The sequence below is a fragment of the Theobroma umbraticum genome, unplaced genomic scaffold (assembly GCF_002168275.2).
Source record: "Theobroma umbraticum cultivar Fairchild unplaced genomic scaffold, ASM216827v3 scaffold_34.0, whole genome shotgun sequence".
In the NCBI taxonomy this organism is placed as follows: domain Eukaryota; kingdom Viridiplantae; phylum Streptophyta; class Magnoliopsida; order Malvales; family Malvaceae; genus Theobroma; species Theobroma umbraticum.
The window spans coordinates 2,061,933-2,079,524 of record NW_018397275.1 but is presented as its reverse complement, the minus strand read 5'-3'; the positions used below and the strand labels follow the sequence as shown (position 1 = coordinate 2,079,524).

The following is a 17,592-nucleotide window of genomic DNA, read 5'->3' as shown; positions in this document are numbered from 1 at the left end:
CAAATGGAAGGTGAACAAGCTATTCTACCTAGCTGCTTTGCTTGTTGATTGAAACCAAACTTTAACTGCAAGCAAATAACTATGATGCCTGGGCAGCATGGTAGATCCCACTCTGTCTATACACATAACCTTGAGGGAAAAAGTTGTAAGATATGAGTAAAGCTCATTAATTGTTTTGAGCCAGTTACAAGAACCATACAAGAGGAGATTCATAATCTTTGGTCTCAAGTTACCAAGATTCAGACCCTCGGCAGAACTTGTCAATGTACGATTGTACATTACATGCAAATGCACGTGATAGTCGCAAAAAAATTATAAACCACAAAGAACCCCTAATTTTGCACAAGAAATTCACAGGATTAATTTTATATAAACTTGGTTTGTTTAAACATATAAAACAAACAATGAATTATTATCTCATTCTATTTATACAACTGACTGATACTTCCAATGAAGCAATAACAAAATTGTTGAAAGACACCCTGTGAAACCAAAGTATCATATGATATGCCTGCATCCGCTTGATTTGTCTGCTGCAACATGCACCTTGTGTTAAAACTGCTTAGTTTACATGGATGTCATCTTATCACCCTGGATTGCTTCTAGATGACTTGCCCAAGAGTACTTTCGAACTTCATGACTGCTGTAACAATGCATGATCCAAACATAGCGCGTTCTCATTTAGCTGATTAATGCTATCAGGGCCCAGGTTACAACAGAAAAAGCTGCAATTATCTTTCCTCAAAAGATTTTCAGCCAAGTTTCAACCAATTGAAGTATGCTCGATTCATTTCTTGTCGCTAACAGAGCATAAATATCGAAGCATATATTCATTGGAAGCACATGTATCAGCCAAATCCTGGTGAATTATGGTGATTGCCTTCTGTAAAGATTTTAAAGCAGGTAGAAGATTTCTGGAATTCTGCTGAATGGAGTTACCATGAACTTGACAGAGTTCCTGCAACAAAGCAACACCAAACCATGTCAGAAAAAAACACAAACCACCATCAGTTTTATATGGGAAACTGAAAGAAAGCTACCTGACACCAGCAAAGCACGAACTCCAAGTGTGGGCACCTTTCCAGAAGGTCCGCTAATGCCTCTATTAACCTTTGCAAATATCTGCAAGGGATTGATGAAGCAACTGCTGGAACATCAATCGGACTAACAGAGAAAATACACTTTTTAATTAGTGTATCCTCGTTCAAACGCAAGCTCAGAATTAAAGCTCTGCTTGGCTGATCTTCATTAAGTGCTGCATCAATGGCCTATATGACAATGCAGACAAAACCCAAAAATCAAAAGGAAAAATCACTTATTAGTAAATCAGAAGAAACATTATTGGTAAATTCTGTAAAACTAAAAGATGCAGAAAAGGAAAGTACCTCTGGCGTAACATCTATATCAAGATCCGTGGGATCAAAGATAAAGGATTCATCAATTGAATAAACAAGAACGCCCTCGGTTGTTGCTGCTGAAAAACTTCGTCCCGTGGGTGCAATTTTTAGGCACTTTGTTCGGACAACAGGCCTTCCATGATTAGGCATGGATCCTGGAAGATTATATCCCATATTTCCTCGGGTTTGTTTGTCAATACCTTCTTCTGTATCACTGTTATCATCATCAATCAAATCCAATGGGCCAGCTGCTGTCATATTCTTTGAGTTCAAAAAGTCAAGAACTCCATCCAAAGAGAGGTTATGAGTTATTTGAAATCGTCGAAGTAGAACCTGTTCCATATACATAATCGGGTTTACTTACATCCAGCATTTGGATCAAAGAAAAAAAAAACTGGATTCTAGATTGACAAAATAGCATTTGGTGGAAATTATCACCCAGAGGCCTGAACAATATATATCAAATGGAAAACTAAGGATGAGAGAAGAAAATATATAGCAAGGACTGTACAATGGTGGAGAAAGTATGTAATGCAAACAAGTGCGAAACATGCATCCATTAGTCTCTCTTGGTTCAGGACAACAAGAGTACAAGAAGAACATAAAATCTCCCCATAACCAACTCATGTTTCAATTAAAAAAGAGACTGTAATGCAAATCCTTCCTTCTGAATTAGATAGAAATAGAATTCTTTTATATGACAATTAGTGGTTGAAAACGATGAGCCTCGAAAATAAGAGCAGTATCTCATGATTACTTTCTTCTTTCCAGGGTGTAGGGTATAAATTATAAGGAAGCTAAGGATGGACAGGTTATACCTGTCAAAAGAAAAGTGGACAAGTTTAAAGTTCACAAAAAAATTACTTGCTATCTACATGGTTTTCAAACCATTTTCATCATTCATCATTCACACATTTGCAGAGAAATAACTAGAGCTCTATGGTATTATGCAGAAACTGACACCATAAAGATTCAAACCGCCAAAAGATTAAATAGTTTGACTGGCCCCTAAAATAATACACAAATGCAAGTTAAGTATGTGAACATATGTGTCAAATTAAATATATTTTTTTACACATAAATGCGTTTAAACTTACCTGATCAGCAACATCATACAGACAGATGAATCTGCTACTTCCTCCAGCTAAGATGTAACTCCCATCAGCAGAATAACATAAGGATGTGAAGCACTTTCCTGAACTTGAGTTAGCTGCTGATCTTCGATCGGTCATGAGACGTCCTCCGGCTATATCCCTACGACCCTCAATCGTGTACATTAACAAGCCATCAACAGGGTCCCAAAAATGAATCTGTCCATCTAATGTGCTGCAAGCCAATTGCTTTCCATCTGGACGATATGTAACTGTCAGAACATCATGTGCATGTGGAAACGTTTCAACAGTGCCTTTTCCTTCAAATACATCCCACAACCGAACAGTTTTGTCCCATGATGATGAAGCTAATATTGCCTAAATATAAAAAAGAACACCTCATTAATCAATAGGTATCATAAAAGCTAAAATCAGAAAAGAATAACGCTATATACACTTCATATAATCACAAGAGATAGATTCAATCCAAACATCAGAGATGAATGTCATAGTTTAGGCCAAATAATCGTAAATGACAAACAGCGGATAAACAATGCCATGCGAAGAAACAACTCCAGAATGTAAAATAGGATTGAAGGAGATTAATGGAAACCTAAACATACTGAATCAGCAGAAAAAGGTGAAGAAAAGTCAGCTCACATTTGTCGGAGAAAACATCAATCCGTGAACAGGACCTTCATGACCACTATGTACGTCCAATAAGCGACCCGTCTTCATTGACCAAACAAAAATCTGTAACAGGTGTTGTTGTAAAAAAATATATATATGAGAAGTGATCAATACTGACATGGGAATGTTAAAATAGAGCAGCATTAACCAGTATACCTCAAATGAATCTAGAGTTCCTGCACAAATCACTTCACCACTTTGATCGGCCGCCAAAGAAACAAACTGCCTAGAAGAAGGGGTAGTAAATGTTCTAAAATTTCGATAGCGCAACAGATCCCATGCACGAACAGTCCCATCCAGAGATGCACTTAAGAGGCAATGGTTATTAGCCATAAAATGGAGTGCAGTAACTGCATTAGTGTGCTCAGTGAAGGTTACAAAACAAAAGCCTGAGGAAACCGTCCATACCTGTGACAAGCAAAATAAAATTTTAAGATATGTTAAAGTGAAATACTGAAGAAGGACAAGCAGCAGCAAGGCAAAGGTGTAAACATAAGAATGAGCACAAGATTCTTAAAAGTTGCTAACTGCAACTATAACTACAAAAATAAAAAGCCAAAGATGCATCAACCAGGCAAGATCTAGCCATTTAAACATCTCTCAAATATTTATTTACCTTCACTTTGTTATCATCAGCTCCAGTAGCCAATAGTTGTGAATCTGGCGAATAAGCCAGAGTATTCACATCAAAGTAATGTCCCTGCTGCTTCAGTATATAACTCTCGGACCGCCACTCCCACACCAATAACTGCCCCAACTCTGCACAACCAAATGTCAACCAATTTCCAAGGTCATTGAACACAGCTGTTGTAATCTTCTCCCTCGATATCGATAACAAATGGATGCACACAAAATCCGGCATCTGATATAATCCAAAAACCCCATTTGAGAATCCCACCACAACAAGATCAAGCCCCCTGTGATAATCACAAGCAGTCAATTTTGCCGGAGCCTGCATAAAACAATGTTTCGTCAACTCCCATTCCCCTCCACTCAAATAATCCTCATCTTCACCAAAGCCACTTTCTTTACCATCAAAATCCTTCCTTTTCTTCACAATCCCTTCCCCATCCTTCTCTGGTGTTCCTGGAGAAGGTGGCTCGTCATCCTCCAGAACTTCATCTCTAAAGTCATTAATTTTACCATCATTGCCACTATAACTCCAACTAAAAATGAAACCATCACGAGCAATTGTGTACACCTTATTAACCCTATTACTCTTCTTATCAACACCAAAGAAGCAGCCAACAACCGAATCTTTATGCCCCAGAAACGAAAACGGTTTTTTATAACTACCCTTTACTTTATCCACAAAAAACAACCTCACAGTCAAATCTTTAGTCCCAACAATCAAATATTTTGATTCGTTATCCCAATCAATTGCCAATATCTTGTCATTGCAATCAGCAAAAGTTCTAACCAATTCAAACCCAAAAACTTCCCTTTTAAACCCAGGAGATTTCCATATTTGCAACAATTTACCTGCTGCCACGGCTACGTATTTCCCATTGGGGTTAAACTTGACGGCACTTACGGGATGCTTAAAAGTTATGCGGTGCAACACCACGCGCCGCGGGATGTTGATGAAGAGGCAACGGTAGTTGTCATCGACGGTGAGGAGGAAAACGCCGTCAGGTGAGGCAGCAATGCGGCGGATGTTGCTGGATGACTGGATAGGAAGGGTTACGGTTTGGGATTTGACGAGGTCGGTGACGGAGACGCGGTTGCCTAGGGGAGAGATTAGGTTGGTGTTTTGTGTTATGACGACGTTGCCACCGCGGTAAGGGGCGCCTAGGAGGTTCTGGAAACGGTAGTTCATTTGGTGGTGAGGTGCGCTTGGGTGGAGGAAAATTTGTAAGGGAAAGCGTGGGGAAAACTATGCGCTTGGGTGGAGGAAAATTTGTAAGGGAAAGCGTGGGGAAAACTACATACTCTGCAGCGTTTGAGAAAGGGTTTTGAGTAGGGTTTAAGCGGAAGAGAAACTATGTTGGGCTTTTTGACCCGGACCGGCCCATCAAACTGAAAACCCACTGAGCCCATTTCCATGGAAATAAAAAGATAACGTTCCCGCTCGGAGGCAAATTTAAAAAGTGCAGAGGTAATCTGTATAAACCCGCTCAGCAAGTGTTGTTTTTCCATCACTTTCTCCAGAAAATCGTCTGATTGAAAAGTCATAGGGTTTCCAATTCTTGATAAATGGAATCTCCCAAAAGTGATGGAAATGCCATTGAGGCGTTCCCTGCTTCCGCACGAGTAATGCTCTGTTCATGCAATTCTTTTTCCAGGATTGCTTTTCTTCTTGGAGGAAATGATAAATTTGATTCTTTTGCGTTTTTCTTTTTAGGTTTTATTCTTTTTGATTAAATTTTCATTTATATATGGAATTATCTCTTCTTATTAATCTTTTTTGAGTGATTTATTCTTCTTTTGCTGACCTTTGACTCTGTGTTGGCTTTGATGCAAGAAACAGAGGAAACCAACGCATACCAAAATTGACATCTTTTTCTTCTTTTCCTTTTCCATTGATTCTTCCCTTTCATTCTTATATGAAATCATTTCTTATTATTAATCTTTTTTAATTGATTTATTCTTATTTTGCTGCCCTTTGACTCTGTGTTGGCTTTCATGGAAGAAACAGAGGAAATCAAAGCACACCCAAATTGCCATCTTTTCGTTCATTCCTTTTCCATTGGTTCTTCTCTTTTCATTGTTGGTCTATTATAGATAAAGTGATGATGGATTAATTAGACTCAAAGTGATCACTGATTACTCTCAGAGTGACTGGAACAGAGGATTTTGTTTCAAATAGAAAAAAAAAACAATTTTTATGATAAATTTTGTTTAACTTTTATGGGTTCAGTTACAAAGTAAAGATTTGGGGTTTCTTCGTTTTCTTGATCGTTTATGTTGTGAAGTATTCTATAAGAAACTTTTTAAGTTGTATTTGCCATTAAGGCTTTTCCTTGACAGCTTGTTCTTAACTTTTATAGTCAATTCTCATGTATTCTGTTTGTGTTTCATCACTGTTCTTCTATGATTGTCTCGGATATCTTCATCTTCCTTTTTTTTTTTTAATTTATATTCTCCTTACATACAGACTAAAATAATGTTTTCTTTCACCCACTGTGTTGCTATGGTAGAAATCTCCCTTTTCCAAATTGCTCAATAATCTCTCTCGGATAGACTCAGCCAACGCAGCGCTGTATATAGAAAGGCTCTCTGAGTATAGTCTTCCCACCACTCCATCAGTGTTTGGCTCACCTCATTTAGATTTGCAGCCAGAAACCGGTTTTCTTGAAAGGTCTTGTCTTAACTTTTAAAACATTTTGGAAGGAAGATGCCGATTATGATAACAAATCGAATAATATGTACCTTTCCCCCTGGGCCCTGCCCTCTCTGAATAGGTCTTGCTATCAATTGAATATTATTTTTGCATGTTGACAGTGAGGAGATAGCTGCTTCAACTTCAAATGCTCATGGACAACTTTATTCCCCATCAAGCTCTGCACTCATACCTTACATTCAGAAGCAATTCCAGTCTTCTAACCCTTCTGAGTGTGTTGATGATTTCCTAGCTGATCCGCTGGAGTTCGACAGTGCACAACATGCTGAAACATTTGTGCAGTCAGCTAATGTTGTACCTCTGCTACTACCAAGTCGTTTTACGCCCTCAAAAGTGACCACTAAAAAAGTTGATTATACTAATGATTGGGTTGTAGAGGTCGGGGCACAGACATTGCCACATCTTTCCAAAAAACACTTGCTGTCAGGATCATTGATTTTGCTTGAGGATTCTGGTGATCAAAGCATAGATGAAAGCTTTGATAAGATCTTGAAATTTTCATCTGAAAATATCTGCAATTATGTTGAGCCTGATGAACTTTTAGAACATCAGGTAACAGATTTTCTCTTTTTTCAGTAAATTAAATTCAACGAATATCACAGTGGGAGTCATGCTAGTTAATTGAGGTTGTCATTATAGTAGGTTCTCTGAGAATATTAGGAAGGAGAATGCAGGTGACAGACGTAGTGCTGCAGTGTTCATAAGTGAAGGTGTGACATCAAAAGCATTGAGACTTGCAATATAAGGAGGAGTATAGGAAGTTCATTAGTTTTCGGGGTATAGTTTACTCTAAATTCTAGTTCTTTGGTGTCTGATTTATCATTTACTACCTGGCTCGGGACAGATGAATTAAAGTATTTCTCAAATATTTTTAGGGACATTAGACGCATCTCTTTTCTAGTGTGACAGGACACAAAAGCTTTTTACTATACATTTGTCTTGAGCAGATACAGAAAATTACATTCTTTTTTGTTTTTACCTGTTCCTTGTAAATTCATGCGATACAGGAGGCATCTCAGGATCAACGAGGTATACGTAGACATCTTCAATTTGAGGCTACATTGGACTGCAAAGACAATGCTGCTTTTAACTGCCATACTTCTTCTAGAGTTAGGGAAGTTAGGGAAGTTGTTGACCATGTTGAAAGCGATCACCAAAGCAGTGAAGCTGTCGTTGTAGACAATGGAGGTCATCTACTCGATAATAACGAACCTCCATGGGATACTCAGCAAGTGCCATGTTTTGACCAGCAGACACTTCCATGTGGGCAAATGCAAGGTCAACAAATTGGTCAGAGGGTTGAGGTACGATCCCAATACGGAGAGAGCTCAAAAGGGAAGAGGCAAGTTTACAATAATCTTTTATTTAAAAATGTTGGAAATTGATTTTCATTTTCGCATTCCTTTATTTTTTCTCATTCTTTTTTTTAATAATATTTCACATTGCTTTCTTAGGTTTGGATTTTGTTGTATTCAGGAATAGGGAAACATACACACATGAGAGTGGGGACTTTAAACGCTGTAACTGCCAGATGTCCAGATGTTTGAAACTGTAAGTCCGCAAGGCATAGTAATAGAGAGCTTGTTCAGCTTCAAAGTGGTAGCTTGAACCTGTTGAAAGACATATAGGCTTATCTGATAGCATTTGACTTGCCCCAAGAAGAAAGGGAAAGGTTGTTTTAAGGAAATTGAACTTTTCCAAACTATTTTGCATATATCCTTGTCAACATGAGCATGGTAAGTGACTTCCACTTACTTGAATGCCAGTCAAACATCTAACCGAGGAATTTCTGTAAACTCCTATTATGATCTTACTTCCGATGCTAGAGTATATTGCAGCGCACATCTATTCACTTCTGCAAGGCACCCAGACAGGCCCTACCTGTAAAAGTGGTTTATTGATTAAATGTTTTCTTTCTGATTGAAACCAATTTAAGAACAAATTACATTTGATATAGGACTTAATAACATCTTCATTTTTTCCAGCATAATAAAAGAGTCAGGTATATTTGCAGTCTGTTTCAGCTGTGTTGTTTGTCATTGGCAGTTATTGTGAGTGCTTTGCGGCAGGACTATACTGTGTAGATTCTTGTGCGTGTCAAAACTGTCGTAACAGGACTGCTTATGAGGATTGGGTCGAAGAGAGTCGTGAACAAATTGAATTGCGTAACCCGCTTGCTTTTGCTCCAACGATTGTTCAGCAAGCCAATGATTCTCCAATTCTTGCGGTAGTAGCTTCCAAAATCCTACTTTTTCTTTAAGGTAGTCCAATATATTTGACATGAGAAACTTTGCAGGATGATGGAAACTGGACGAACCCTTCCTCAGCCAGGCACAAAAGAGGATGCAAATGCAAAAGGTCAAAGTGCCTAAAAAAGTATTGTGAATGCTATCGGGTATGTTTTAACTTTATAGCTTGATGTGTGATGCTGCTGCTGGTTATTCATCTGATTTTCCATTTTTTTCCCCTTTTCTTTCAATTGACAACTATATTGTTCTCTGGCTGCTTTTATCCTGATTTCACATCTGAGCTGATGCAGCATGGAGCTTTAAGAACTAAGTATTAAATGTCGTCATCTTTTTCCTTTTCTCTTCTTAACAAAAAGTGGAGTTTGACTTTGTTAAGATGATTCAGGGTAGTAAGCCGCTTAATTGGAATCATTCTGACTGCACAAATATTTTCCTTTAATTTAGGCTAAAGTTGGATGCTCTGGTGGATGCCGCTGCGAGGGTTGTGATAATTCTTTTGGCAAGAAGTCAGGTTACTTCTAATCTCTACCTCCTTTTTAATTTTTCTGTCAAAGGTTGCTTTCATGCTACGAAGTAATTTTCATGAACCCTGTTGGTTGATGAGCACATAGCAGCTTAAACCGTGTCAGGATCATTGTGTATTGAGATGGAGAAAATGGTTGGTATCCAGCTCTCTCAAATTGGCTTTTGGGGAGTTTCCTCCAATCCCATCAACACAGTGAACTATGAATCTTAAGTATTTTTCCTGATTGAAATGTTGTATCAGTTTGGACTTTTGGTACAGTATAAACAAATGTGCAAAAGTTCTAACTGACGGACTTACACCAGATGTTTGTTCAATTTCTGTCAAGTATGTAAGGAACTTACACCCCTAGCGTCATGCTTTCATACATGTATTATATGCCCTTTTTATATTTATTAACTTACTCCACTATGCTGTAATTGCAGAATCAATATTCCAGAGAGAGGAAGAATGGAAGAATCTACTGAATATGGAAGAGGTTATGTCTGATCAAAAGGGTGGGACAGCAAATCAGTTCTCACCAACATGGGAAGAACTTGGCAATACGAGCCATCTCACTCCTCTGTCACATCAAGTGCCTTCTTTGACATTATCAAATATTTGGTACTTTCCATATATCTCACAGGCTCAACCACAAGATGGAAGTGGCCTCCAGTTGTCACCTGCTCAACTGCATTGGTACTCTTCTGCCTTGGCTTCTGTTAATGCACCATGTGAAATCATGGGAGATGGCTCACCCCACATCCTCAATGACAATTCCAACCCGGCAAACAAGTTGCAATCTGGCTCACCAAATAAGGAACGTGTGTTTCCTCCACAGCAGATTCAATCAGATAGGTTAGGTTCAAGCTCTACAACAGGTCTGCAAAGTGGCCGTAAACTTTGTTTGCAGGCTGTGTCTTCTTTCCCTCCTCTTTAACACACCGTAACTCTAAAGACCGTATGAATCAAATTCAAGATGAGCATTGAACTGAATGCACAGATGGGTGGGCTTTACAAGTAATTGGCAGATTATAGTCTTCTCAGAGATTATACTGCTTATCTGTGTGACATCCCAAGAAACTGCTTAAATTTGCAGTTAAGAATAGACCTTTATATTGCAAAGAGAGCTGCTATTGCAAGTAGGTGTTTGATGAGATAATGCAGGTGATTACTAATTGTGGTTCTGCGAATAAATTTTACTCTGGCAGGTCTTTTTAGAATGATTCTTTTTCTTGTCCCTTCAAGACACAACAATGCTGCTACATTCTATTGATTGCTTATTTTTTCTGTATATGGGCGTCTATTCACTTTCTTAGCAAAATTTATCAAGTAAACAGTGTCTTTCGATTGGAAGAAGCCCATGGGAGAAATTAATTGGGTTGTGTAGTTTACCTGGATTTCTTAAGCCCAAGTCAACTAGTTTATAAGATTGAGGGTCTCTTCATGGAAGATGCTCTTTCTTATGGCCTGTGGTGTCTTGCAACTCAGTTCCTATTGCCACATTGGTCTGAACAACGAGAAGAGACCTTCAATCTTATAAACTACTTGACTTGGGCGGTACCAGAAACTGATCATACTTACTAGACAGAATGCTGATAGACAGAGAAAGGAAAACAGGATGCCACTGATTTCAAATATCACATTATAACTAATATTAAAATGCTCTGAAAGTACAACAGAACTAGGCTATTACCATCTACATCCTGCATTTGACATCAAAACGCATCCAAAACTTTATTTTCAGGACAGGTGAAAGGCACAAAAAAGGATTTAAAGAGGGGCTAATTCAACTATACCATATACCCAACGACCACCCTTTCTGTTTACTGCCTACTTGTACATACAGCTTTATCTCTCTTTCGCAATTATTATTTCACTCTTCTTTTTTCCTCCGTGACCTCCAACTAGAAACTGATCCTGTGCTACATTTAGCGGGACCCCTCGAGCCCCAGCCTTGCTGTAAGCCAATTGCAGACCTCATCCATCTCTTTAGGAACTGTGTAATGACCAATCCTGCACAGCCAAATCAAAACTAAAAATGCCGCATTGGTTTCTCAATCAACAATGAGTTAATTTCGTTGCTAAATAGTTACCCCTCATATGTTTTAAAAGTGAGGTATCGAAATCCTGCTATACTCAAGGAATGGGCAGATTTTTCTCCAAATTTGTAGGGGACAACATCATCACCTGCAATAGGATTATAAGAGGATCAGTCTGGTGTGCTAAGCAAGAAAAATTCCTCATATACATGAATTAACGTTGTCATTGGAAAGTTAATAAAGTGTTTTCTAGAAAGCCCTTGAACTGTGAGGGGAAGAATGTGTCAATAAACCTTTTGAGTATCATTAATGGAACATCCTTCTAAGTAGAATTTTGAATATGGACATATTGTTTTTTGTAATTCAAAGTGTCATTGCTTAAGATGGAAAAGATTCGCAGTTCCTGTTATCCACCAGCTCAGAATGATGTCCAAATTATGCTCTGAAGCTATATGACATGCACAGGACTTCACATGTTCTCAAGCCGATAACAATTATCAGTAATCAGAGCCAAAGAGACTCCTTAGTGAGGCTTTGACAGAACCAAGTGCACAAGTTGATATCTTAAGAGTCAGTGGCTTCAGTTTCTTATGCTAGGCTGGAGCATATTAAAATTTTAAGGTCTATTCCACAAGATAAGTAAGTTGCAATATTTGCTTAAAAGAGACAAAGATACATACAAGTTCCATGGGTGAGCAAAATGGGCAAGGATGCAGCACGCCTTGCAGCTTCATGTGATACTTCTATTTTGTTCCTTAAGCCCCTGCAAGGCAACGCCTTTAATGAGCATGTACAGCAATATTTTGCAGAAACTTAAGATTATAAAGGTATCCAATTATTTTGGTATTTCAGGCAGAGAGTAAGACAAACAGCTGTTTATTATATCATGATGATTTCTAGCAAAACTGATCTTGTCTTGGCACAGCAAAGAAGGTGCAAAACGTGAAAGAAAGTAATTCTGAATGATGCCATACCTTGAACCTGGAAGCCATCCACTTAGTCCAACAACTACCCTTAGGTTGATGGGGTATGGGTTGCCATTTCCATACCTTCCCAGAGCACAAGAAGTTGCAGAGTAAAGGGCCATCGCAGCACCCATACTAAAGCCTCCAATACCCACCTTAACTGTCAAAAGGAAACTGACATGATAGTAAGTTTTCATATAAATTTATCTGGACTCTGGAGACAGACACTAATAATTTGAAACATAAATTTTTATATAACCTTTATATTCTATAAATTTAACAAAATAAAACTTATAGAGAATGGCACCATGAGTAAAAGACTACAACCTAGGGGAGAAGGGGAAAAAAAAGGTAAAAAACATGATGCAGGGATATCCTATTTCAGCAATAATCAAAGGTGATTTCTAGGTCAAGGCTAAACTTTATCCAGTAACCAAGACCATAACTTCATTTGCATATATAGATTTGAAATTCAAGTAAAAGCATTTTGATTAAAGTTATATTGTAAAGAAATTTATGTTTAAATATTGTGATGTAGTTCCTTTTTGTAGATAATAAAGGCTTTTAAATACCATCAGATGGCTCTGTCGACAACAAGTTTGCAATGTGTGCTGCTGAAGCATCTAAACCCTCCCAATCATCTGGACCATCTTCTGAAAACTCACCCACATCAAACCCTGATGTATATCAAAAAAGCAATTTAAATGATTACATCAGTGTCACAGCATTCACATGGCTTTAGTTACAGGATACATATAACATAATGCTTATTTCATAAACAAGATGATAGAACCAAAAACATTCTTACATGCAGTGCAAGGAAATCCCCCAAATATAGCCACAGGACGAGTAGGAGCAGTTGGGCAAATCCATTTTATCTGCAACATAGAATCAAGAGACATATATGAGAATCATGGATGACAAAACTTGTATTGCATGGTTCAACTAAAATTTTAACTATTGGAAGATAAAACAATGTGTGTATCAGAAAGAGTATAATTTAAAAGTAATTTTTGAAAGCATCCTTACATTTGGAAGAGGAAGACTTTCCAAGAGCTGGGACCAGCTGCAACAGAATAGGAATGAAAATGAGGATAAACATGCTTCTTTTTTTTAATAAACTTTGTGGGAGGAGGAGCACAGTTTTCTATTGTCAGCTAGACATGAAATTGTAACTGCAACTAGAGCTTCTATAATTCCATTAGGAGTTGGATGATTTTTATTGCAAAAATTATCTCAGATTGAGAGCAGCAAGCATCCCAAAGCCAAAAATTGCAAGTTTGCCACACTTGTCCATGCAAGGAGATTAAGACTTAAAAGTTAATGAGTAGTAGAACCAGTTTTACCTTGAATCTAGAATTTGTGCTCAACTGCTTTTGGATTAAGAAAAGAACTCCTAGAACCACTCCAATTAAAAATGAATATCCCTTTGTCAAAAGGTAAAAAATATGGTTGTTAATTTGGCAGGAGCAAAAACAAGTTTACTTGTGGTCCCCTATCTATGAATATGGAATATACCCTTTTCACATTTAAGACTTGCCAAGATAAGCTTAACATCACACGAGACAAAAAACAAAAGGAAGGAAGAACAATACGATGAATATTATTCCACAGCGGCACTGCTTTCTCAATCGAACTTATTCCAATTAAGAGTACAATGAAAAGTAACTCTACACTCAACAGTGAAAAACATAGCATGATATGGACCTCCTACTAATATATAACATGCCAAGATGTTGACATTCTCAAACAACTTAGCTTTTTCTTCTTTAATGATTCAGAATTTCCACTCTCCTGATGCAGGATGTGCACTTAAAGAGTAGAATAAAACTGTATCCACTGTTCTCGGCCAGTTAGGGATGAGATTAAACCCAAACAACTGTTAAACAAGTTCTCCAGTTACATGCGGAATAGTCTCCATTCAAAGAATGAAGTTCACTGAAACAGTGATCAACAGCTTGGTTGTAATATATGCATATAAACTTGATGCAAAGGAACACATATCATCAGCAAAACAGCAAAATTCTAACTCGCAATTATCATGTTTCTTCAGCAGATTGTTGTTAGTAAAAGTGGCAGATGCAAGAGTTTACAAATCCTAACAAGGGTTCTGAAAGACTAAATCCTGATAATCAAAAAGGTATACAACAACTGGAAAAGGAAAGAAGGAGCAATACCTGGAGCCATTGTCACCGAGTCCATGAAGCCACACTATAGTTGCCTGGTGCTTCCCTTTTGGTCGAACCACATGTGTCCTTCCAAAGTCAAACGACCTTCTAGCAGTTCTACTTCCTAAAAAATTAGCATCGATGAAGTTCAACCATCAAAAGGTCAAGTTAAAAGAAGATAAACTTTACTAGAAAGCTTACAAACGAATCAAGAAAGAATCACCAATCCCTCTATCTCACAGCAATCAATAAAGTTGAAGAAGCGAAATGAGAGAGGGAGTAATATAAAGAAAGCAACAAACCAGAGCCCATGGTATGATGTGAATAGCTCATGTTTTGTTTTCCCAGTCGAGAAACTGCACTCAACAGCCCACCCTATGGCTAGGATTGAGAAGAGGTAATACAATGAAAAAACCCCAGAATGGTATTGCCTATTTATAACCAAATGGGCAGGGACGCAGTGTGGAAATAGAATAAAACAGGTGAGTATTGCGTACAACAGGCTACACCTTGAGCCTAAAATTGCCTAAGAAATCTCAAAAAGGATGGAGAGAGGGGCATCCTTGAAAAGGAAGTGGTAAAGACAATGACAAAAGCAAAAAATCTTTTCAATAGCAGAGCGAATCAAGGCAGAGCAGAGCACAATCATCCATCCCTTAATAGAGATTTGCAACATAGCGAGAATCTATGCTTGTGGGCAGTGGCCAAAATATAAAGCAAAGTCCCAAGCAACAACTGAACAGAATATTGCTGAAAACAAGAAAAGAATAATCTAAAATTGAAAAAGATATATATTAGCATTTTTCAATCATTTTTATATGAATTCTTTGATGATTTGATTGATACCCATTGTGCAGAGAGCTTAGAAGTTTCAACCTTCACGCATCCTATTCCTAACAAGTTTTTGGTATAATATGGAAGTACTCAAGGACAGAATGAAACTGAGGTTTCATTTATTTCTGCTTTTATTTTTCAATAAACTTTAACTTCTCATTATATCGAAAGGTTTCATTTTTCATTATGGATAGATACACATATATACATGCATACAAAAATATGTATAATAATCTAAATAATTTTTTGGATTTTTTTTTTTTTTGGTATATCTAAAGTTTACCAACCTGGATTTCTCATGTGGAAGAGACAGCAGAAAAAGCATGTGACCTTTTTTTCTCTCCGTGCATCCTCTTTCTTGCTTTCGTGCTTGCCACTATCATTTCTGGTTGCTCAATCCCCACCCTAAAACTTTTGTTTGTTTATATTTCATGGGGAACACCATAAGTGTTAAGCACATAATAAGTCCAAAGCTGCACCTCCTTTTTGATTCTTGCTAGATATTCAGCTGACCATATTACCCTTCTTTCTAATCTTTCGCGAAAGGTTTTCCCCTGTATTGAAAGGTTCATGTCCTCATGTATACTTTCAACTTTCAAGTGTTTGCAAGGTTATTATTATTGCTTCTTGCAATCTTAAGGTGGCGTTTGGTATGCTGTAATGTAAAGCACATTACTTGCAATGTGGCTTATTAAATTACATTGCAACGTTTGTTTTATAACAGATCACTGCAATGTAAGATTGCAATGCAATCACATTACAGCCAATGGATGTAATGTGATTGCAGTCCAAAACCAATGCAATCACATTACATTGCACTCTGTAATGTTCTTAAAGACAATTTTACCTTTTAATTTTATTACCTTATTAAAAATATTTATAATATTATAATTAAAAAAAATATTAAAATAAATAAATATAATATAAGAATAAAAATTAAAATAAAATAAAATATAAAAAATTAACATTTATATAATATAGGTAAACAAATTAAAATAAAATATATAATATAAAAAATATATTAAAAAATAAAATAATATATAAATTATAATAATAAATAAAAATAAAATATATGATATTTAAAAATATTTAAGAAATGATATTATATAAAAATTAATAATAAAAATATAAATATATTAAAAATAAAATATAAAATATTATAATAATAAATAAAATAAAATATATGACATTAAAAATATATTTAAGAAATGATATTATATAAAATTAATAATAAAAATATAAATATATTAAAAAATAAATATAAATATATTATAATAATAAATAAAATAAAATATATGACATTAAAAATATATTTAAGAAATGATATTATATAAAAATTAATAATAAAAATATAAAATATATTAAAAATAAAATATAAAATATTATAATAATAAATAAAATAAAATATATGATATTAAAATATTTAAGAAATGATATTATATAAAAATTAATAATAAAAATATAAATATATTAAACTTATATTTTAATAATTAGGGGTAATTTTGACAATTAACATTACATTCCCACTAAAGTACTTGTAAACCAAACACTGCAATGTTATCTTCCCTGCATTTTAATCATTATTTTGCCTTACATACCAAACACTGTAATGTTATTTTCCTGTAATCACATTGCTTGCAATCACATTACTTGCAATCACATTACCTGTAATCACATTACATTGTAATGTACCAAACGCCCCACCTAAGTGTTACTGCAACTGACCAAAAAGCCTATGCCAAGCAAAAATAAGAGAAAAAAACTACTAGTTTTGATTTGCAGAGTTGCAGACCCACCATTTAACTGGTCTCATGTTCACTCAGGTCAGTGTGATCTAAGCCCATATTATGCCATCACTATGTACCTATGAGATGCAGCTTTAACGCAACACGCTTCCAAAGAAAATTCTGCTTGTGATGCCTTTATCCAATCCCTGTTTGTCTTGTCGTATATGCACTCAGCTTATCATCTTCAGGCTGTCATTCATCTTTGGCCTACTGCCTTCTAGCTGTAGTGTTCAATAGCTAATGCCCTTCTTGAACTTTGCACACATAACAAAAGCAAACTCTATATTTAACTGGTTGACCGAGGGAAAATACTGCTGACATGACACGCCATAATAGGTTAGTGTGTTGAATGGTGGCATCTGATGTAACCTTTTAGGTCAACTTTTCAGTAATATTTTCCATCCTTTCTGGGAGAAAATTGGGCCAACTTTATCGTTGTCAACTCCTCCCCTTACCCTACCATATTCATTTGGGGCAAGAATCAATCAATAAGTATAGATACTTGGACTGATACCAATTTTTTT

General features: G+C 36.5%; 3 protein-coding genes across 5 annotated transcripts; 1 reads left to right on the top strand and 2 right to left on the bottom strand.

Annotated features, from left to right (window-relative positions):
• Window positions 1-325: 325 nt before the first annotated feature.
• On the bottom strand, window positions 326-5,106 carry PWP2 (periodic tryptophan protein 2). The gene is made up of 7 exons (XM_021442900.1): window positions 3,795-5,106; window positions 3,335-3,586; window positions 3,149-3,241; window positions 2,495-2,866; window positions 1,386-1,730; window positions 1,041-1,268; window positions 326-958 (listed from the first exon to the last, which is right to left on the bottom strand). Exons 1-7 carry the CDS (start codon window positions 4,995-4,997, stop codon window positions 788-790), a joined length of 2,664 nt encoding a protein of 887 aa, XP_021298575.1. The 5' UTR covers window positions 4,998-5,106; the 3' UTR covers window positions 326-787.
• Window positions 5,107-5,335: 229 nt separating this feature from the next.
• On the top strand, window positions 5,336-10,566 carry LOC110427483 (uncharacterized). Its single transcript, XM_021443027.1, has 9 exons — window positions 5,336-5,431; window positions 6,319-6,479; window positions 6,623-7,073; window positions 7,529-7,863; window positions 7,998-8,072; window positions 8,568-8,748; window positions 8,818-8,916; window positions 9,215-9,281; window positions 9,719-10,566. Exons 1-9 carry the CDS (start codon window positions 5,375-5,377, stop codon window positions 10,210-10,212), a joined length of 1,920 nt encoding a protein of 639 aa, XP_021298702.1. The 5' UTR covers window positions 5,336-5,374; the 3' UTR covers window positions 10,213-10,566.
• Window positions 10,567-10,903: 337 nt separating this feature from the next.
• On the bottom strand, window positions 10,904-15,718 carry LOC110427393 (alpha/beta-Hydrolases superfamily protein). Of its 3 annotated transcripts, none has more exons than XM_021442895.2 (9): window positions 15,569-15,718; window positions 14,457-14,571; window positions 13,309-13,345; window positions 13,088-13,157; window positions 12,852-12,956; window positions 12,289-12,439; window positions 11,995-12,077; window positions 11,369-11,462; window positions 10,904-11,288 (listed from the first exon to the last, which is right to left on the bottom strand). In XM_021442895.2, the coding sequence occupies exons 1-9, from the start codon at window positions 15,579-15,581 to the stop codon at window positions 11,204-11,206; spliced, it is 753 nt and encodes a 250-aa protein (XP_021298570.1). In that variant the 5' UTR covers window positions 15,582-15,718; the 3' UTR covers window positions 10,904-11,203. The 3 variants fall into 3 exon arrangements, with proteins under 3 accessions (XP_021298570.1, XP_021298571.1, XP_021298569.1); XM_021442896.2 differs by lacking the exon at window positions 15,569-15,718 and adding an exon at window positions 15,294-15,437; XM_021442894.2 differs by lacking the exon at window positions 15,569-15,718 and adding an exon at window positions 14,750-15,258.
• Between the last annotated feature and the right edge of the window lie 1,874 nt (window positions 15,719-17,592).